Source organism: Strix aluco, chromosome Z (assembly GCF_031877795.1).
Source record: "Strix aluco isolate bStrAlu1 chromosome Z, bStrAlu1.hap1, whole genome shotgun sequence".
NCBI classification, from domain to species: Eukaryota; Metazoa; Chordata; class Aves; order Strigiformes; family Strigidae; genus Strix; species Strix aluco.
Window position 1 is genome coordinate 27999098 of NC_133971.1, and position 23711 is coordinate 28022808.

Sequence of the window (23711 nt, forward strand, 5' to 3'; positions counted from 1 at the left end):
GATTTTATAAAAAGATATGAAGAATTTTATTTTTCTCCAGAAAAGGACTTTGTATTCTAGATTTTAAAAAAGAAGAAAGAAAAACAAATTCAGGCATAGCTTATTTGTAGGAATGCAGACTAAAGATGAATGGCTGTTACCATCTTTAAGGTAAATAACATTTTTTTGATATATGTATCATGCTAGTACCAGACTGCTGCAAGCAAACGTTAGCTTACAGATTCAGTCAGCTCTACTTTGCCAAAAAGAGGATAAGGGACAGAAAATACAACTGGCCTGTTAAAAGGCCAATCTGAGGGAAAATATTGAAATAATACTGGTAAAACTGTATCCTTTAATCTAATTCTACAAATGCACAGTTTCACTACAGTAATCACTGAATTTCTGACTACTCTGCTACATCTTCAGGACTATGTATCAGGCTAGCTGATATATAGCCTCTAGAGATGCTTAAGACTTGACTGAATCCTCCGTTTTTTCAAAATTCATGTTGAAAAAAGAAAACTACAGCATGGTGATAGTACTCCTTTTGAAAAATAAAAGACAGAGGTGATAGTGGCAGCCTAACTACAATTATCAGTAGCAACATATGTGGCACTTCCAAGGAAAGTCTTTTTTTAGATGAAGAAATTAACATACAAGGAGAGCATCTATTAAACAAGCAATCAATTCTAACCCTGCACTCAGTTCACCAGATCAAAGGAAACATTATTCATCTCAGGCTCTTTTGGTACTGTGGGTACAAGCTTCATGAATACAGCAAGCACACTACTCTCAAGAGGCAGTATTTCCATGTGGCTTACAGAGCAAAAACAAAGCAGAAAAGGATCATAATCTGAGTAGCTTTAGAATAATTATCAATTAAGATGCTTATCAGCAGCAAGATTTTTTTTCACCTAAACTAAAAAGGTGGCAAACATCTTCAGTTACAAAGAAAATATTTCTTATTGCTCAGATAAGACAAGAATTTTCAACAAGAGTGATTAAACACATATCCATATCCGAGGCAACCTTTCCAGTCAGAGATCCAACCAGACTGCAACACCTGATTATGACAACAAACACTGGAAGTTACAGGCACAATTTACCAAAGCAGGAGGCCTATGAGCAGCAAAATTAATGTCAGCTAAGACACCTGTCGTGGTTTAAATGCGGCTGGCAGCCAAATACCATGCAATCTGCAGAATGCTATATTCCCTGAGTCCCATCCTCCACACCACTTCCAGCCCCTTTTCTCATCCTCTTCTACTCTCCTCCTGATTTATACTTCAACTCCACCCTGTATTTCCTTTCTGGCTGCATAAAGAACTGGATGTGAGATGTGGCTGGTTTTGAACTATCCACAGGCTAAATGGCTGACCAACATACACACATACACACTCACACTCAGCTGTCTGCTGACTCTCCAAATGAGTAACTTGCAACATTACAACTGCCTATTCCTCAACATAGCATGACTAGTTTGAGTCCTTCTTCTCTACTCGACTCCTCATTTTTATAAAGTCTTTGAAACTTCTACTTTTCCATCAAATTGTGTGGGAAAAATACTAAGAAGCAGCAAAACTGCATATGCTTAGTCTATAAATGTAAATATCTGTAACAAATGGCTCTGCCTGACTGCATGGTGCATGATGCACCTGCTGAAAGCAGATCATGCAAGTATGCAGTGATGAAAGAAATGCACAGACACATTCAAGTAGCCTTCTTCTTAAATAAGAACAGCTAAGATTTTGGAACACTAGACATTCTCAACATGTTAAATCATAGCCCTCATCTTTAAAGACTGCTTCAAAGAAACATGACTTTTTGACAGTCACACATTGTCCCTGTAAGCCAAGAGGAGTACAATTTTTTACTGAAGTTCTGATCTTAAACCCATGAAATTGTCAGAGGTTAGGAAGTTTAATGGGACCTGTTTCCAAAAGAGAAAAATACATTTTATAGTATCCAGAATTTTTCAGGCAGAAGAATCTTTTTTCAGTTAGATAAAATCCTCTCCATGGAATGTCTTCCTGCTTTGTAGTGCTTTGAAAGTGTTTTCCTATTTACTTGTACAGAAGACTCGTTTTGTAGAGAAAGGAATACGCTTAACCACCTCTCCACCCCAACTGTAAAGGGGGAAGTATTAATTAGCATATGACAGCTTCCACACATGCGCCATCAATAAGCAAAGAAAGTCAATGTGAAATTCTTCCTGGTGTGCTTTTTCTGCAGCTTATGGCGAGTATGAGATGCTTCTTTGTGGGGGGAGAAAGTTGAAATCATAGGAATAACACTGAAAGACGTGTTATTAAGGATTACCACAAAATCTCCCTTTCCCACATTTATGCCCAAAGAGCTACTTGGAGCCCAAGACAGTGTAGGTTTGACCTTGAAATATGTCTCAGCATTTAAAGACACAAAATATGCATACTATTATCTGATACTATCCATAATAGTATCCAAGTGGTTGTAAAGAGGATGAATGCATACGACTAGATCCCGATTTTCAACTCCTGTCTGTTCTTCCCGAAGCAGGCTACCAAAAATAATGCATAACTACACAATCCTCTGAAGGATTGTATCAGTTATGACAGTAAAACAGAAAGTGACTCTCTGAAACTAAATTCTCAAGGCTTAGGAAGAAGTTTAATGATAGTAACAGCATGTCTAATACTGTTTTTCTTGATATCCTCTTTCCCCCCAAAGGAGCAATCAATAGAGAAAACTCTTCAAAACAAATTCACTTCAACATTAAATAAAGAATTTAAATTACAAACACTATTAATAAAATATAGGAATTTGAAATTTTATTATTATGGTTAAACCGGGTCTTAGGTCTGTGCAGCTAGCTCGATTATCTACTGCTTAGACATTTTCCTTTTTCCTAACCTTATACTAATCAGGCAACAGGTCAAGGGGTACCCCAGTATACCTTACATTAACAAAATGCAGACAAATCAATATCCATCATTTAAAATGGAATTACTGACACAGAAGGCCACCCATGTGATCTATAACAATTAAGGCAACAATAAAAAGATAATGAAGACAAAGCAGAAAAGATCCTCCATTTTCTAAGAACCACCATGGACACACAAGGTCAAATACAAGTCAAGTGAGAATTCATTTTTAAATGCCAGAATAAATATTTGTGTTCAAGAAAGAGTATGACATACAGACATAGTTGACCAGACAGTCAGTTCAATGCAGAAGTTGTCCAATGGTAGTTTGTCCTGGTATAATGTACCATCATGCTGCAGTATTATTGTCAATGAAATTATGAGTTAATTAGAAGCAGAACCCTGTGGAACACAACTTAGTGACCACTAACTAAATTTATTTAAATTTTACTAGAAAGGTTGACTATTAGACAAGGTATGTGGTTTTGAGTTTGTTTTTAAGTCCAACTTTAGCTTCCTGTGTTTGCATAAAACTACATTTTTCCTCACAAAGCTTGTGTTACAAGACTCAAGCCATTGCTCTTCTCTAACATTGCAGTCTACTAAGATTAAACCACAAGTACTGATGTTTATAAATAGGTTTCCAAATCTTTTCAGATTTCAGAAACTTTAACTTCTTGTAAGCTTTATCTTCTGATAGAAAAAAAAAAGAGAAAAGAATACACTTCTTCCTTCTAGTTTTGCTAAGAATGTTTCCTGCGAAAATTTCACATTTGAAAAGGCCATTTAGTTAATGGCTTAGTTAATTCTGTCAAAGAACATTTCCTATCTTAAAAGAATAAATAAATAAATTAACCCCCCCACACCTTTCTGTCAATATTAATTCCATATAATTTTTTTTATTATCATAGTAGCACCTATCTTGCATACTACTGCATCTTCTGATGACTATCACCTAATTAATATATTTTTCCTACTTAAGTTACTGAAATGGACATTGCTTTGCTTCCACAGCCCCAAAAAACTATTTGCCTCAGGCTGCAACTGGTTTTGTTTGTAACAAGAAAATTCAAGAGGACCCAACAGTACTTCCATGAGTGTCCAAGATCATTCAAAATAGACGTTTGTCCTGTTTTATCTATCAGTGTTGTCTAAAGGTATTTTAATCAATGCTACTGGTCTTCCACTAGCATTAGGAGACTTTTTGAACAAAATTTGTACAGTTATAACTCTTCAGACGATTAAAAATAAATAAATAACAATCTAAACTGTGTTTGCAACTTAGGTATACGTAATTATTAAAAATCTAGGCTGGCAGATGAGACTTCCTAAAGCCCACATGAGCTTTGGCAGGTTTGTTGTTTATGAAGGGACCCAATTTTTGCAGGCAAAATAAAATAGATATCTAGGACGGCAATCAAGACACATTTGTTTGTACAGGTCTTGAGCTTGCAGCGCCTCATCAAAAACAGAGCTCTACAGCACAGGACTCTTAAATACTTTTGTATTGGCCTCAAGCCCAGCTTCTCATAAAAATCCACAAAGATATCCACACTTAATTTCTTCCATTAACTTCTGAAATATAACAATGGTCTGTTTTCTTTTACAAAGAATACTTTTCTGAATCCCTTGGATACTGTCAGTGTTGAAAAACTAAACTCATTCTTCAGTCAGCCTTCTGTGTAGAATTATGTGTGGGCACAGGCTTTGAGAAACAGGGATACTTCAGGCTATTTATGCACCTAATCACAAGTGTTGGCAGCATTAAAATATTCACAATATTTACAGAAAATACAAAGAAAATTATTTATAAGAACATAAAATAAATACCTGCTTTGTTACACTTCCTTGTGAAAAAGAAGCTCCAAGATGTCATGCAGAGCTGTTCAAAAATTAGTATTAGCCATTTTCTGTGTTTATTTCCATCTACTTTGTTGCTGTTTAGTGTCCTAGAAAAGCATTTTTATAAATGCCATAAACTATTATGTTATCAAACAAACCCATGGAAAAAATAAATGCCACACCCAGAACCGTTTCAAGACTTTCTCTCAAAGCAGAGTTCATTATTCAAGCACATAAAAAGCCAGGATCTTTAATCAAAGCAAGCTTCGGTACTCCATGGCCCTTGTTTTGCCTCTCAATCTCTAGGAAAGGACTAACTTGTTTCTAGAATTTCTTAGAGGAGTAATTCTTACTCTTAACCCTTTTTCTTCCACTTTATCCTGTTTATCTTGTACATTTCTGCATTAGATAGAAAACATGTAGTTTAACACCACACACTAACTAAATAGCAATATTAACATGGAGTGAGCACAACTATGCATTTACAGTATTTGCACTAGCTTTGCAGTTATGGTGCAGCTCACTCTAATGCTCTTGCATTCACTTTGGAAAAAACACATAAGCAGTACACTCCATAAGCATTTAGGACTAAAATGCCCACATAAGCAATTAGAAAAGACCTGATAGCACATCATAAATTCACACCAAACTTTTCACTAACCCCCTACCACTGCCAACAGACAGCCACATAAAACATTACTCTAATCAAATAATCAATAATTCAGTTGAGATAACTGAATCAGAAATGAGTTTAATTAAAGCCTAGGTAAAATTTGTTTTTTTAAATGTTTTCTAAATTGAAGCTTTAATGCTTTATCATGCTGGTAACAGGCAATGCTGGCAGCATTTATAAACTTGCAAGGAATCCAGATTAAACTGCTTTGCTTGTCATCCAAATAGTAAACATCATAGTTTACCAACAGTTTTGCAGTCTATGAAAAGTCCACATTGCTTTCAGCAGGAATTCCATACCTAAATAAACCACTATTTTTTAAGATTTCAAAACACAAAATATGTTAGCTCTCCAGAAACAGAGCTCCCAAATGTGTTCCCTCGGAACAGACACAGATCACCAGCACATTAACAAGAATGCCAGGATATTTTTTTCTGATATGCACTACCTTGTGAGCCAGTGGAGATCTTGACATTATAGCTGTCCTAAGTCACTGATAAAATTCTCAACTCTAGACTACTTGACAGGCTTCCCAGAAAGAATTTCAAAACAATTAAAAAAAGAATAATCCTGAATTAATGTCTCCATTTGACATCCATGACCTCAAACTTTCCCATGACTGGCGTTACCATGAGCCTTGAGACAATATTTTCTGCATGGGCAAATAAAGCAAAATAGGTTTCAGCAGCTCCAAAAAGCAACAGGCTAAACAATGTTTTTTAACCAGCATTACTGCAGTTACTGACCAAATTGCCAATTTCTGTTTCCTCCCTCACCAAATACAGAGTAGGAATTTTACATCTGTCCTTTTCTGAATCTTGTTATCTGTGGAAGCACCATCTGATTGAAAGGACTTATACTATTATTCCTAATATCTAAAAGTACAAGGAAGACAAAAGTCAAATGCTTTACGATATGTGCAAGAGCCTGTGATGGCTGATCAGCAGCAATTATGGATAATAAACACTGTGGAGTACTTTCGTTATCATTTAATCCAAAGAAGCTGGTGGATTGCAGGCACTAATTTCACAATGTTTTAAAAAATGTGAGTTTCTTCTAGCCGCTCCATCAAGTTCAAGTTTATCGGATGGATAATGAAAGAATACAAGAAGTATTTTTATGGGCTTGTTCTTTCCACAGCCCGAATTCTAAATACTTTTACAGGTACCTTAGAAGACAACTTGCATGTGACTATTCCTCTTTGCCAGATCTCTGCCTACTTGTGTGTTACAGTTGAAAATCATGTTCTGGCTTATTCAGGTTGTGAAAAATGGATCAAGTTAGCACAAAGACAATGAATTTATTTTTAATTACAAAGATGACCCTGAATAATGGCACAGCATATGTACTAACTGCCATCTACAGATCATTATATTATTGGAGGGCTAAGGAGCCAGCAAAGATTATGGCTTTCCATTTTTGTCTGTACTACAATAAAAATTTTTATTTCCTCTTTATTAATTTTTTAAGAAAAAATGCAAAAATAAGAAGAACAACTTAATAAATTACCAACAGCCACTAACAATGACACCAGAACCAATTAATGAAAACAAATTATCTAGATTTGGCTTTTGTTTCTGTTTTTTTGGACAATGCAGCACAGCTGAGTCTTCTGATTTGGCCTTCAAGGCCACTAATACAGGGACAAACACCCACAGTTCCTCACATATGAGAAGAAGGTACAGTAATTCAGTAGCTAAAAATTAAAAATCATTCATGGCCAACTACAGCTATATAGGCATTCACTAACCTCTTCAAACACATTAGATATTATTCTGCCAATTTCAGACATAAGATCTAGGAAGAACATGAGCTCATACACCCTAGCAGTTTCTGCTTCATGAGGCATCAACTTTTCATACTGGAACAAACCAATTTTTTAATAGATTATTAGAAGATTAAGTAACTGATATGTCATTAATGTGGAACAGACATCACCTCCATTGTTGATTTAACATATACTTTGGGTGGAGGAAAAGCAGACATCTTCTGCCATGTAATAAATGAATTTTCCAAGGAACAAGGAACAACAGCCTATCACAAACAGAAAACTGATTCATCAGAAGTGGCCAACAAGTTTTGATGAACACTGCGGGACCATGTGAGTGACAAAAGCATCTTCCAACCGATGGTATCAAACCTGCTATTAGATGTAACAGCAAGAACATAGTATGGAATCATAGAATAGTTTGGGTTGGAAGGGACCTTTAAAGGTCATCTACTTCCAACCCTACTGCAATGAGCAGGGGCACCTCCAACTAGATCAGGTTGATCAAACCCCACCCAATCTGACCTTCAATGTTTCCAGGGATGGGGCATCCACAGCTTCTCTGGACAACTTGTTCCAGTGTCTCACCACCCTCATCATAAAAAATTTCTTCCTTACATCTAGTCTGAATCTATCCTCTTTTAGTTTAAAACCATTAGCCCTTTTAATATTGCTACAGGCCCTACTTTCTTGTCCTCATCTTTCTCACAAGCCCCGCTGTAATTATTGAAAGGCCACAATAAAGTCTCCCTGGAGCCTTCTCTTCTCCAGGCTAAACAACCCCAACTCTAGCAGCCTGTTCTTGATGAAGAGGTGTTCCATCCCTCTGATTATTTTTGTGGCTCTTCTCTGGATGTACTCCAACAGGTCCACGCCTTTCCTGTGCTGGGGACTCCAGACCTGAACAGCGTACTCTTGATGGGGTCTCATGAGAGCAGAGTAGAGGGGCAGAATCACCTCCCTCAACCTGCTGGCCACACTTCTCTTGATGTGGCCCAGGATATGGCTGGTTTTCTGCGCTGTGAGCACACGTTGCCAGTTCATGTCCCGCTTTTCATCCATCAGTACCCCCAAGTCCTTCTCCTCAGGGCTGCTCTCAATCCCTTCATCCCCCAGCCTGTATTGATACCAGGAGATGCACTGACCCTGGTGCAGGACCTTGAACTTGACTTTGTTGAACCTCATAAGATTCACAAAGGCCCACTTCTCAAGCTTGTCCAGGTCCCTCTGAATATTAAAAACAGTTCAGAGGACACAGTAAATTCTCATCTGAAGCCTTACTGGTTACAGCAGGTCCTGCCAGCATTCTTTCTGTTTTTCAATGTTTTACAATAAGTGATTTTCTTCAGTTAGAATTAAAAGATTTGCAACTAGATATATGTGGCTATTTTTTTATTACACTGAATGGAAGTGAGAAAACAAGTAACTAATACAACTAATACAACTTCTTCAAATACTGTATTACTAAAAATTGTAAACTAAAAACTGAAATAAAAAAACACTTAAGTTAAATTCAGTAAGAAGCAGGTGATAAAGCTGATTGGCTAATTTATTTAGGTAGCAGTTGAAAAAGAGCCTGTGGGAATACAACGAAAGATTGGAGAGAAGGACTGTAAACACACTCAACTGACTTGCAGTTGGGGTATCGAAAAACACATATATCATCCTTATTGTTGTTTAGTTTTGTCTGCTTGGTGGGTGCAATGTCTGCACTTAGATAACATAGGCCTGTTAGAGACTCAGAGGCACCCCACTGAACACCCTTGAGATTTCTGCCCTGCTGTGGGAAAGATCAAAGCACACTGCGAAAATCCCTGATACATACAGGTAAAAGCAGCAGGTTCAAGATCTTTTCTTTCTTCTCCTCTTCTCCTCTTTCTGGCTAGCAAGGATTGAGCTCTGCCACTGCATGCATCCCCCTTGCATGCCTCTGCCCAGACCTCATCGCCCTCTACAGCTGCCTGAAAGGAGGCTGCAGAGAGCTGGGGATGAGTCTCTTTAACCAAGTAATGAGCGATAAGACAAGAGGTAATGGCCTCAAGTTGCACAAGGGAAGGTTTAGACTGGATATTAGGAAATATTTCTTTACAGAAGGGGTTGTTAGTTGTTGGAATGGGCTGCCCAGGGAGGTGGTGGAGTCCCCATCCCTGGAGGTGTTTAAGAGTAGGGTCGACATAGCGCTGAGAGATATGGTGTAGTTAGAAACTGTCGGTGCTAGGTTAACGGTTGGACTAGATGATCTTCAAGGTCCTTTCCAACCTAGATGAGTCTGTGATTCTGTGATTCAGGTGACAGAAGTTAGCCACTAGAGGGAGCCCACATATCTGGTACAAAGGACATCACTGTACAAAGTAAAATTTCAGATATGCAGATGAGAGTTTAAGAAAATAATTGCCTGTATCTAGGAAACTTTACTGTAAATTGTTTATAGTCCGTGCAATAAAACATCCCTTCTCAGTACTTCATTTCATATTAATTCTTATTTTTACAGATACAAATAAAAGCAAGTGAACTCTGCCATGAAGAACTGTAACTATACCTAGAATACACTGAAATAAACTAAAATACTTTATTATGTGTTACCTTTTCAGTTTATTTTGTTCTCAAAATTCAGTATTTCAGAAAGCAGACCACTACGCAACTTAATATACTAGTCCACAAATAATATGGAAGAGATAAGGTCTACATAGTCCTGGGGAATTTTAAAGTATTTCCTTCAAACAGATTTAGGACTGGAATCTTGATCAACATGATAACAATCATAAGATATTTTTTTCTACATTTGTTTTGTACGCCAAGTCAGTATAATTTTTACACTGAATATTTAGATTTTTCTGAGGAGCCATCTCCTTCTCCAGCCTAATTAATAAACACATCACACACAGAAAGACTTCCAACATTTGCTCCACGAGCTAAAATACTTTTCTACTAGGAACTGTTCTCAAATGCAGAAAAGTATTTTTTTAATCAAGAAAAATTACCATATTGGATGTTTCCATTTCATTTTTAGAAGGCTGATACCTCACTTTGCCTTCTAAATATTTGTAATTTTCAAAGCTGTATGATTCTAAGTTAATAAAAGGACTATAATAGAAACAGTAACCATAACTAACATCACTAGCCATCCACGTTTCTAGTCTTTGACACTTCACAACTTCTTGTGAATTTGTATTCTTTTACTGCTGAATTTGCCTATGCTTTCCCTCTGCACCATGACTGCTTTACAGAGTTGGTATCAATACAATAATTTAACACTGTAAAAGAAAACACAAGGTGCATACATTTCCACACTAAACATGCCATCTTTCCTTAGAATATTTTGCTATTAAGAGTTGAAGAAAGGAAATTTGCTATGGTAAAAGCTTTTATTTGGCCCCAGACAATACAAATGGGATTTGAAGAATTATGTAAAGCAGCAAGTACAGAGCGTGTATAACTTCCTCCACTAAATTAAAAAGTGAAGTGTTACTTTTCTTACAATTACTATGTTATCTAGCACAAAACCAAACTAATAGCATGGCTGACTTGAACAGCACAGTGATCTAGGGTATGTTAGCAAGGGTTTTTGTAGCTCGGAGTCAGAATCCCAAATACAAGATGGAGATCCCTAGCCAAGACATTTTGGCAATAGCTTGTCAAAGAGGTCTGAATGATGAATTTTCACATGTCTTTGTACTGATTTCAGACCAGCTGAACTTGAACCCCTGAAGTTCATACTTTTTCTTTCTTAATCTTTACTGAAAAATTGCAAAATACAGGAAAACATTTGAAAATTGTTCCCATATATAACCTTACCTCAGCCCACTCAGATATCAGCATTAGTGTATCACATAAAGAATATGAAACTATGTTATGTTAAAAACACCTCACAGAGGCATTGTAAGATATCTAGTAATCATATTTAACAATTTAATACAAATTCTCCAAACCTACTCTGTTATGTACATCCTTGCCCTGAAAAAAAACCTTTGTGCTTCTATACTAGAAGACAGAGATGCTAGTCAGGACTCCCAGTGCTGAAGAAAATACAAAACAGTACTACTGAATTCCTGTATTCACACACACCTAGTGACTGTGTATTCATGGCCAAATATTAAAATGAACTCTTTATTTTTCCTACAAAGCTTGATACACAGTACTGTGAGATAGTATTTTTATGCCAGTGCAGAAAAGTCTTATACACCACACCCAACAAGCACATTCAGTGACTATTCAATTTGCTGTTCTGTAAAGAAACAACTCATATACAATTCATTAAAATGGATGATTTTGTAAGCTAACCAAATAAAAGTAATGCAACTGTTCCAACAGTTCAATAAGCAGCTTTATAGACATCTGTTCTGAATATATCAATAAATTTATATTAAATAAAGTTTTGAAATATAATTTATGGAGAAACACAGCAGACAACACATAGTTTGTGCAATGAAGTTTCCTGACAAATTTCACTGATGTACCAAGGAAGTTTAAAAGTAGTAAACTATACCAAGTATAGTTTAAAAGCTTCCTTGAAGGTCTACATAGAGGGACTCAGAGCTATAAACTGCCATGCTTTATGAACACACATACTACATGTACATAACAAATTGTGTGTTATCAATTTCAATTAATATTTTAATATCAAAGCTAATGAAATCTGAGAATTTGAAATTTCAGGTACATTAAAAATATAACACATTAACAAATACGGGTTTGACCTTTTATTAGGAGTGGAAATCTACAGTTTTAAAATTAACATTTACTACTCTGTTATATTTAATCTCTTACCAGGTCTTTCCTTGCCAGTTCCTTTTGACTCAGCAAATTTCTGTATTAAACTCTCAACCGTAGTATTTGTCATGTTATTAATAAACTCTTCGTGCACCTTCAAAAAAACCACACCACACACAAAAGGAATTTAAAACCCAGTAATTGAAAGAAAGTAATTAAATTTAAAAAGTGGTTTTCTCTACAGTTAAGGTTCAAAATACTTCCCTCTGAAATATTTTGCAGGGCTTCCAGAAATAAACAAGCGTTTTATCAAGGAGATCTCTTCTTTGCTTTAGTATTAGCAAGTGTGTGTACAATACAGATACAAATTAAGAATTAAAGAATACAGCTTGATGGTGGGTCTAGGATATACTTCCACTTCTTCCATCTAAATGACTCGCGTATATATCATATTCTGAATTTGTCAGCAACATGTCCCACTACCATGTCAGGAAGACAAGCAGTCTCTTAAGCCAGCACCAGTTAAGGGTGTGAACTGTAACTACTGCATTATCACAGCTCCCACCTGCTACGGTTGCAATGTTTTTAATCTGACAAAGGAACAACCACAAGTTGTTGCTAGTAAGAAGTTTTTCCAACCAGGCAGTACATATATGCTTTAGAAGTAAATAGTATGACCCTTGTGACCATCCTTCATTAGCAGAAACCTCAAAATTGACGAAAATAGTAACTATGCAAATAAAACTACACTTCAAACCATCTAAAAATTATGGACTACTTATAAGGATTATTAATTAAACCAACTTACATCTAAATAAAAGATACTATAAAAGCTTCTATTACTGAAGATCTTTTGTTCAAAAAACCCAAAGTGTATCAAAAATGTTGAAACTTTTGAGTGATATAATTTCAAGTTTTAGTCAAAGAAAAGCACAAGCATCCCGCTTATTTGTGAAATGAGTACTAATTTAATATTTAGGGAACAGAACTTTGAAATACACTAAAAATTCTTCAAATTGTCAAAATACTTTGTTTTCTGGTAAGATAAAATCTATTCAGACTTACTTGGTAATATTGTGATACTGAACTTATAAATGCAACATAAAGCCATAAAAATTTGAGCATATGTTGAATTTACCATCATTTGAAAGATGAGTTCTTGTAATTATCACAAACACAGTAAGAAATGCTCCACTTAATAGTTAAGAAAAATATGTAGCACAATTCAAGCAAACAAATGATAACATAAAAATTACCTCTCCTATTTGTAAGTGAATTTCTTTTATGGTATTTGACAATGATTCTATAATCTCCTTCATACGAAGAAGGTGTGTTTCTTCAATGTCTTGAAATTTCTGTAAATCAATAGAAACAATCACAATGAAAACATTTCTTGAAATACTAAACCTTAAATTTTAATAACTAAATACACTAAATGGGAAAAAACCAATTATTTTTTTCAGATCTTGATCATGATAATTACAGTGTTTAAGAAAGGAAGGTGTGAAATTCACAGAGTTATGAAATAATGTACTTTAAAATACAATATATCATTTTAGAACCATTATTCATTTTTTCTCCTTACTCTTTAAACTTTCATCCATCTTGATTTTTAAAAAAATCTGACCTATTTCTACCAAAAGAAAATAGGGTTGGAGAGTGTTTTTAAAAAATCTCTCTTTTCTCCATTACTAAGAGTCTCATCTTTTCATCTAAACACAGAAATCTTATTCCTGGATCTGTTTTGCACTTCCTTCTTAACACCCTCGCCTCCCACTCACAATATACACGTTTTCTCTTTTTCTAGTTAAAACTTGCTGCTTTAAATATGATTCATTTGTTTGATCTTCAAACCTACTATATATAATCTTTGCACATTTCACACCTCCTGCTACTCTGATTCATAAACACACAAAGTCACATACAGACAAGTCAAACGTCTAATTTCTAAACTCTCAGTCTTTTTTTTGCCATCCTTACATACCTCTCTAGCCATCAGTTAAGCAGATTAAAATTATTTTTTTTCTCCAGCAGCCTTCCTCTTAATTACAGAGAATATGGTCATCCTCTGTAGCCTACTTTGCGATATCACTTCTTTTACTGATTGCCTTATCATATAAACTATATTATTTTGCTTGCAAAACTATCTATGGTCCATCTCTATAATATCTGCTCTCAATCACTATTGGGATGTCAACACATGTACACAATGTGTCCTTCCAATGTGTGCCTGCTTCCGCTACATAATTTTAACCTAAACACCAAATCAACTTTTGAGATTATGCCAATGATGCTTCCTTCATGTTTGGCTTGATAAACATTTATGGGGACAAACTCCCCATAAAACTCTGCAAAACAGAGGTACCAGTGCCATTAAACACTTCTTTATAATGCATATCAAAACAGCTGGCCATTCAGAGAATTTTTTTGTTTCTTGCGTCAGTGGAAAGCATCTCCCTCCCCCAATTTTTTTTCCTTATTTCTTGTTTATTGTTTTATACTTAAGATCTAAAGTCTTTTAAGTAGAGCCATGTTGGCCTTGTACACTATATAATACAAAGAAGTTCTGATCAAAGAATAAAGCTAGGTACTATAATACAACCACATCATTCAAACCAAATTGTTTACTTTCACTTTGAAAGATCAGTCCAATTTGAAAAGATGTACTGAAATGCATCTGTAATGTTAATGACCAAACAAAGCCACTTCTTAGTGTTTTAAGCTACAATACAAATGAAAAATCATCGACAGAATGTTTAGCTGTCCAACTCAGTATACACAGTTTAAGCAAGCATTACTTCTTTTTACAAACATGTATGCTTTCCTGTAAGTTTTACAATGTTGTTTAAAAATGAGTTATTACTCATTCTCAACCTTTATTTATATGCAGACTGCTCAACAGCAAAATCATCCACACTCAACTCTACTCAGTTCTAGATGCGACAGAAAACTTTTAAAGAATAATTTCGCACTCTCATCTATCAGATCCTTTCCAATAACTGACTGGGCCACGTGATTAAAAAAAAAGCTTCTATCAAGGTGGAAAATCTGGGAAATAAGACACTGTGTTTTCTTAGCAAGTGCATATCAATTGTATATATTGCAATTATTGCAATATAGCAAATATAGCTTTACTTGGAAAAATTTTTCAACATAACGAATTTCTGTCAAATCCAAGTTCTAAACAACAGTGAACCATATTTTATTACTTCTTTAATCACAATAAAAGCTTCCATGTTTATTTCAGCAAAAGATATAACTCGCAATTCAAGATTAGGAAGATTGTATGTTTCAAAATTCAGCCTCTCAAAATCATATATCACAAGTGACTTTGATAGCTACAGGTAAGATAGTAAATGACAAGAGAGGAAAAATATGTAAAATTTATGCAACAACATTGGTGGAGTTTACTAAGAAAAGAGGACAGCTAAGTGAGAACATTACTACATGATTACTTAGAATAATGCCACAGCAACTCAAGACATTTGTCCTCAGAAAAATAGTATGTGAACAGTATATGACAGATTTAAGCTAAGCCAACTGATTTTGCAGTGAAACGGCTGAAAATGTTCACACTCCTTATTGATTCTGTTTTCAGAACTAGTATATTTCAAGTGAAATGTACTCTAAATTAAGATAAACTAGGCTGTGCTTCATCTAGAAGTGGGCTTTCACATATTAATGGGTGTTGTTACTTTTCCTGTCACAACATCTTTAAAGTAGCCCTCCTGCAACCAAACTGCAGATGCAGCTATACAATTATATACTTAAATTTCATAGATATGACTTATACTGGCAGAATGGCAATTTTCATTCCCAAGGTGGACAGGTATGGAATGTTTCCAGGTGTTTATTATCATGTTAAATGAAAATTTAAATTTTAAGTAAAAGGGTTGTTGCAGTTAAGGAACTAAGGGCATTTAGACAAGTGTGGTTTGTAGTGAAAGGTTACTTTGTACCATTTTTGTATTTGGAAAAAAACCAACACAACCCAACCAGATCTTAACTGCCCTCCCTTCACCCCCAAAACCCCCCAAAAACCAAAGCAGCCCAAAAGCATGGTGAGGTTTTCCCAGCTGTAACATCTGCTATAGTATAAAATCCTTTTTTCCTCTCTCTACATCTCAGCCTGGTATAAATACATAATACCTACCTAGTAACACAAATAAGAAATCTAAACAAAGAACACCTCCATATTCTGCCTCTAGATACAAAATAAGATGTTACTTTTCTCATCCTTCTGTTGTACTGGATTGTTCAAATGGATTTTTTTGTTTGTTTAGTACATAATGAAAAGCCCAGCTAGTTTGTTTGCTAAAAGCCCCTACATTTTGCTTCACTAATTCACTGACAATAAAACCCATTTCAAATACTCATGTTTATTTTTTGTCAGTTCTAAACAAGAACTCATTTTCATTACTCACAGCTTTCCTGCTCACTGGGGACACGTTTACAGTGCAATTTAGCAAGGCCAACATATTGAAGATACTGATATTATTCTTCCCCTATTGTTTCAGAGAGCAGTAAGTCAACTGCTATAAACACAGTCTCTTTCTTGTAAGCTAAGGAATAGACAGCAGATAGCTTTTGTGAGACTAAACAAAGATTTAAAGCAACCTGACTGAACTTGCTCTGCAGTGGATCAGAAGCATTCACAGGATCTATTTCAGCAGGGGTTCAGTAACCTCCACAGCAAGGTAAATAACAAACAGGGCAGGAACTTCTTGATCCAGAAGAGCCACACTTATATATGACTTGAGACAAATAAATGGAACATTTCAGTATTCTTTCTGGCATCGATTTCTTTGTAGAAAACGATGTGCTCTACAGTGAAAGTCAGGCTGCACTACAATTTATACAAATCACACAATGATGGAGTTACTGGAATGCTTACTGAGCAAATACAATAGTTACATTAACAAGAACACTACAAAAAAGTTACCATTTTGGGTAGCAACAGTATGTGTTCACATGTCAGTTTGATTCCACCTACTCTTATTTCTAGAAACTCTCCTGGAGGAATGTTACACTTCAGTGATTCTTTTGTTGCTGTTTACAAGAATTGTTTTAAGATACATATTAGTTCTAAATTTAAAAAGGTTACTAGTCGCAGAATTCTCAGGTTATTGTAATCACACCTGCCAACTTCAATCCCAATCCTAGTCAATTTATCCAGGGATAACTGGTATGCAAATATTTTAAGGTACAGTGAGAGATCCACAATGGTAAGATGTAAACGTGTAAGGTGGACATGTATGCAAGGGAGTCCAGGCCAGTGTCACACAATAAACCAGTTTAAAGATGAAATTGTCTACCCTTGGTACCACATTGTCCCTGTCTTTGTGCCAGCACAAATGCTTCTGCGATCACTTAATAAACCAGGCTGCAGATCTCCTCTGGATTAAAGCCAACTTTCCCTCATAGATTAGTTTTAGCTGGGTTAGTTCTACAAGATAGTTCCTTGCACAGACACTGACAAAGGAAGAAACATGGAAATAGGACGGCAACACTAAATTAAAACATATATTGAAAACACAACTTCACACAGTACAACAGGCCTTATGGCGTTAGACCACTGTCCTGGTTTCGACCAGGATAGAGTTAACTTTCCCTGGGTTGAGAGGGAGCACAGCTAGAGGGCTGGGTCCCGATCAGTCATTGGACTATTTCATACCATGTGATGTCATGCCCAGGGATACAGGTGGGCGTGGGCTTTCTTGGGCGCCCACTGTTTCGGGTTCCGGTGGGGTCGCGTGTTGCTGTGGGGGTGGTCGCCGTGCTTGGTAAGCCACTGCTGCATTTTACCTGTTTCTTTTTGGACTCACTATTGTTACTGTTGTTCTCTTGTTATATTTAGTAAATTCTTTCTATTCGATCTATGAATTTTCTGCTTTTTGTCCCTCCCCTATTTCACTGGGGAGGGGGGAGGTGAATGGCCGGCCACGTGGCGTCTGGCAGCCGTCTGAGTTCAAACCTCAACAACCACGGTACCCATTAATTTTCTTGTTGGACTTGTATTTTTAATAAAGCCTTTTTATACCACTGAGTAACTGTAATCATCACTGTTTTACACTCCACAATAAAAAAAAAAAAAAAAAAAAGCATTTAAAAGTCACAGATTTCTTAAGAGGAGAATACATAACCAAATTTAACTCAAACTGAAAAGAAAAGCATAGGGAGTACAGCTCCTTCAACCAGAACCAAGTCAGGACACTGCACAAAAAGATGCCTTCTGCAAAATCTTCAAAGAAAGGTTGTCAAGACTCCTAATGTAACAGTCATGTTAGAAGCAGAATTTTACAGTAGCATGCCTTAGCACTTCTTTGTTGCAAATGCCTGGACTGGGGGGTGGGAAGGAAGAGTTCTGGTATGTGACATATGTGGTATCCTTTCTCTAACAGCTGTGTTGAGTATCTATTCAGAGATGAACTAGATCAAATTCTAATGAAGTTCTCAAAGTGGGAAAGCAGTTTACAATTTAGGACAGGGCAGCTTTTTCCATGTCAGCCTACACAAACCCCATGCTGTGAAATCTTAACTTCCAAGGACTTAAGGAAAACCCTAACACTTTCCCACTTAAATGTTAAAAATACAAGTATGACTGAAACTCCCTAATAATTCCATCTATGCCTAAGAATTAAGCTTTAAAACTAATGAAAAAAGCAAAGGATTTTAAACCAAAGAGGAAATTCCTATCCTATAAAAGCTGTACTAAACCAAGAAACATATACAAATATATATGCCAACCACTCCTCAACTATTACTACTAAAAGTAGAAATGATAAAGTTTTCTTTTTGGAATCTAGGGCAGTGGAGAAAAGTCTGCTCTCAATACATTTGAAAAAAAACCAACTTTAAGACGTAACAAGAAGCAGCATATACAATGATACAGAGAGCTTGATATCCTCTGGAATACAGACTATAAGTCTTTAAAAAAACCCAGAAACTTGAACAGATTTAAGGGCTTTTCACATCCTCAGGTAAACCCTGGGAAGACACTTTAACATGCCATAACTGAAATGTTTTGCAGGAATGATAACGAAAAAAGCATGATGGATCCTAATAATAAAACTACTGTGAATGAGTTCTGGGTGTCCAGCAATTCATAGAATCACAGAATCATCTAGGTTGGAAAAGACCTTGAAGATCATCTAGTCCAACCATTAACCTAACACTGACAGACCCCAACTACACCATATCCCTCAGCGCTATGTCAACCTGACTCTTAAACACCTCCAGGGATGGGGACTTCACCACCACCCTGGGCAGCCCATTCCAACGCCTAACAACCCCTTCTGGAAAGAAATGATTCCTAATATCCAGGCTAAACCTTCCCTGGTGCAACTTGAGGCCATTACCTCTTGTCCTATCGCTTGTTACTTGGTTCAAGAGACTCATCCCCAGCTCTCTGCAACCTCCTTTCAGGGAGTTGTAGAGGGCGATGAGGTCTCCCCTCAGCCTCCTCTTCTCCAGACTAAACAACCCCAGTTCCCTCAGCCGCTCCTCATAAGACCTGTGGTCCAGACCCTTCACCAGCTTCATTGCCCTTCTCTGGACACGCTCGAGTAAGTCAATGCCCTTTTTGTAGTGAGGGGCCCAAAACTGAACACAGTCATCGAGGTGTGGCCTCACCAGTGCCCAGTACAGGGGTAAGATCCCTTCCCTGTCCCTGCTGGCCACGCTATTGTTGATACAGGCCAGGATGCCATTGGCCTTCTTGGCCACCTGGGCACACTGCTGGCTCTTGTTCAGCTGGCTGTCAGTCAACACCCCCAGGTCCCTCTCTGACTGGCAGCTCTCCAGCCACTCCTCCCCAAGCCTGTAGCGCTGCTGGGGGTTGTTGTGGCCCAAGTGCAGCACCCGGCATTTGGCCTTATTGAAACTCCTACAGTTGGCCTTAGCCCATCGCTCCAGCCTGTCCAGGTCTCTCTGCAGAGCCTCCCTACCCTCGAGCAGATCAACACTCCCACCCAACTTGGTATTGTCTGCAAACTTACTGAGGGTGCACTTGATCCCCTCGTCTAGATCATCAATAAAGATGTTAAACAGGAGTGGCCCCAAAACCGAGCCCTGGGGGACACCACTCGTGACCGGCCGCCAACCAGATTTAACTCCATTCACCACAACTCTTTGGGCCCGGCCATCCAGACAGTTTTTTACCCAGCGAAGCGTGTGCCCATCCAAGCCACGAGTGGCCAGTTTCGCCAGGAGAATGCTGTGGGAAACTGTGTCAAAGGCCTTACTAAAGTCAAGGTAGACAACATCCACAGCCTTTTCCTCATCCAGTAAGTGGGTCACCCTGTCATAGGAGGAGACCAGGTTTGTCAAGCAGGACCTGCCTTTCATAAACCCATGCTGACTGGGCCTGATCATCTGGTTGTCCCACACGTGTTGTGTGATGGCACTCAGGATGAGCTGCTCCATCAGCTTCCCAGGCATCGAAGCCAAGCTGACAGGCCTGTAATTTCCCAGATCATCCTTCCGACACTTCTTATAGATGGGCGTCACATTGGCCAATTTCCAATCTGTCGGGACCTCCCCGGTCAGCCAGGACTGCTGGTAAATGATGGAAAGCGGCTTGGCGAGCACCCCAGCCAGCTCCTTCAGCACCCACGGGTGTATCCCATCCGGTCCCCTAGACTGGTGTACGTCTATGTGATGGAGTAGGTCACTGACTATCTCCTCCTGGAATGCGGGGGGTCGTTCTCCTGGTCTCTGTCTTCTGGCTGAGGAGGTTGGATTCCCTCAGTACAACTTGTCTTGTTATTAAAGACTGAGGCAAAGAAGGCATTAAGCACCTCAGCCTCTTCCTCATCACTCGTTACCATGTTTCCTCCTGTGTCTAGCAGGGGATGGAGGCTCTCCCTGGTCTTTTTTTTGCTCTTGACATACTTATAGAAACATTTCTTGTTGTCCTTGATTGCTGAAGCCAGATTAATTTCTAGCTGGGCTTTAGACCTCCTGATTTCCGCCCTGCACAGCCTCACAGCATCTTTGTAATCATTGTGAGCGGATAGCCCAGGGTTTCCCACATTATTTCAATGAATCTACAATACTTCAAGCTCATTTTGCTTTCTTCCCAAAAATTCCTTTTAAAAGTCCTTCTAGAGTGCTAGTGCTCAACTGTGTCATTCAAGGACAGTGTCATCACAACACACATGGTCAGTGTTTGCCCTTCAAACATATTATTTCTGACATCATTGTTCATATCAGTTTCAAAAGATCATTCTATCTTGAACCAAGTTTTCAAAAACTTTGATTTCAGACGTCTTCAGAAATGAAATAACATATATTAATCTATTAACTCATTTCATATAACACTTACCTGTGCTGTTTCTGTCATTTTCTGTTCAAAATCAGATTTAAATGCAGCGTATTTCTCCACGTATAGTTTATAGGTATCTGTAGCTTTTTTGGATTTAACCGCTGCCTGTAGACCAGTACAAAAAGTGTCAAATGTCACACATACAATCTGATCCACGGTTTTTACAGTCACTATTTAAAGAAAGCCTAGGATGATCTATAAAAAGTATTCAGGGGCATATCAAAACAGTGAAGTGTCATAACAAAATTTCACCATCAAATAAGTCGGATTCCAGCCATGAGACATTTCTATTTAAAGCTATACATAAACCACATAAAAAGGTAACAAAGCAATTACCTCATTTAAATCCCCTCCCCTTATCAGCAATGACAAATTTATAACATACTTATTTTCAAATCAAATTTGTATTGCTGAAGTTAACTAATTAGCTTCTGTCAAATATTCAGATCTGCAAGAGAAAAACAGGATGAAAGCGGGGTTGTAATACAGAGCAAAGAGTTATTTGTCCAATTCTGAAATAGTCCATGGTAAAAAAACCCAAGAAGGCACAGTTCTCTGTTAGAAATGAAGAAATTGAAAAGTACAGGCATTACATCAGTGGAAATTTTAAGAGTAAGAGATATTTGAAAGTGAAGTTAATACAGAACATACTGACGGTCAGATTTATGCATCTCAGTGTTGTTTACAATAGTCTTGGTGGCTTTATAATTTATAGATTTTTTTTTCATTATTTGTTGCTAATAAACCAAAATAATCTTTCTGGAAGTTTAATATTCTTAAAAGACAAAACAAAATACAAGACAATCCCAATACTACATGGAGAACAAAATTGAATGAAGTGACTGTTTATGGTAGAGAAAAAGTTATTTTCAAAGCTTACAGCATGACACATATGAGATGGGAGTTTTTCAAACTTTTGATATGCTTGCTATTTCCAAGTTAAAAGCCAATGAAAATAAAAATAATCTTGAACACCAGCTTTTTTTCTAGCTTCTTTGTTCAACATGCCTACTTTATCCCATTGAACTTTTCCATCAGTTGTAACTCAAAAGTATTCCTTAATCGTTAATGACATCAGTAAAGACAGCTATGTATTTAATATTTGTTCTAGTTCTGAATAACTCTTTTCCTCTCTTTAAAATTAATTTAATCTCTCTCATAGTAAAACCAGAAACTATTTCTTACTTGCAATGACTTGTAAAGCTGACCACTATCTACAACTTTCAAATGAATTAATACAAAGATGGCCTCTGGAAAGACAAAGTTATATTCTGCAATTTCCAAGAGAAAAATAACTGAAAATCTTGAGTAACAGCATAGCATTAGCACTTGTTCACCTGGGGAAACATCAACCAGGACTTCAAAGGAAGATGAACCAAAGCTACATTTCTTTTTTTCCAGTTACAAAGAAAGCTTAAGCAGATCTGAGTCACATAGTTTTCTAAACCCAGCCTAACAGAACCTGAAAATACTTCACTGTATGAAGAATATGATTCCTTCAGGCATTAAAAGAGCAGCATGACAGGTTGTATCAAACCCATCAGTTACTTGTCCTCAGTTTTACTTCATGATTCTCACTCTTGGACATTCACACAGTGGAATTACCAAGAAGAAAACAGTACTATCTTGTCTCCCAAATGCCATTTACTATGCTGAAACTTCAAGGTGCTCTATGAACACTTGCTTTTAAAAATAGTTAAGTCTGCTCTGCAATAAGATGATTCCAAACTTAACCATTGAAAATTAAAGAAATGCCAAGATAAAATACTTCAAAAATAAGTTTTTATCATAAAGCATTATGTAATTGAACCCCATATGCATGGGTTTCACGTCTCTTGAAATCGTGTTTAATGATGAGCAGAATCTGAGTGTTATGTGCTGAAGAGCATCTACAAAAACCAACTACTCAGCAGGACAGACAAAATGATAACACACTTGAACATTGTATGATTAACTAGCAATCTCTTCTGAAAACAGGATGCGTCAATTCTCAGGTGCAGCAATTGCTAGAACTCTATTTAGCAGATTTACAGTAAGTGAAAGAATAAGGATCAGTCGAGAATTTTTTGTCAAGTCACTATAAATAGAGAAGCTCACATGTAAGAGGACAACAGGAAATTATTACACAAGTTAACACTAACTTTCAGCTGCAATTAAAATTGCAAGGTCTCAGATATCTCCTCAGATTCTTCAATAAAGTACTTCTCCAAATATTTGGCTTTGTCATAAACTTTTAGCATATTGGTGCAGATCCCCTGCTTTCTGATAAAGTAGTTACCCTGCAATTTTGATAGAAAACATTCTTCATGTGCTAAAAGTAATAAACCTATTCTCTGCCTAAGGAAAAATAAATGAATATAATCTTTGTCACCATGTTTCTGAAATTACAAGTGTAAATTTGAATAAAGACAGGACTGAAGAGATATGACTGTCAGTTACCTGCTCTCACTGGCAACATTTTTTAAGTGCTTACAGAGCACTCAACTATGGCCTAATTTTCAAACCGAAGTA

The 23711-nt window shown here is 36.9% G+C and overlaps 1 protein-coding gene across 8 annotated transcripts in view; it reads right to left on the bottom strand.

Moving 5' to 3' along the window:
• The window catches only part of FCHO2 (FCH and mu domain containing endocytic adaptor 2), a 98699-nt gene that overhangs the window by 52203 nt on the left and 22785 nt on the right, over positions 1-23711 (bottom strand). For 6 of the 8 annotated variants that reach the window (XM_074812751.1, XM_074812750.1, XM_074812748.1 and 3 more), the window contains exons 6-8: positions 21201-21305; positions 13132-13230; positions 11933-12029 (exon numbers count right to left, since the gene is read on the bottom strand). In XM_074812751.1, the coding sequence (XP_074668852.1) occupies positions 11933-12029; positions 13132-13230; positions 21201-21305 (301 nt within the window). Of the gene's footprint in view, positions 1-4712; positions 4832-11932; positions 12030-13131; positions 13231-21200; positions 21306-23711 lie in introns of those variants that run through there. The other 2 variants (XM_074812753.1, XM_074812752.1) reach the window with 2 other exon arrangements.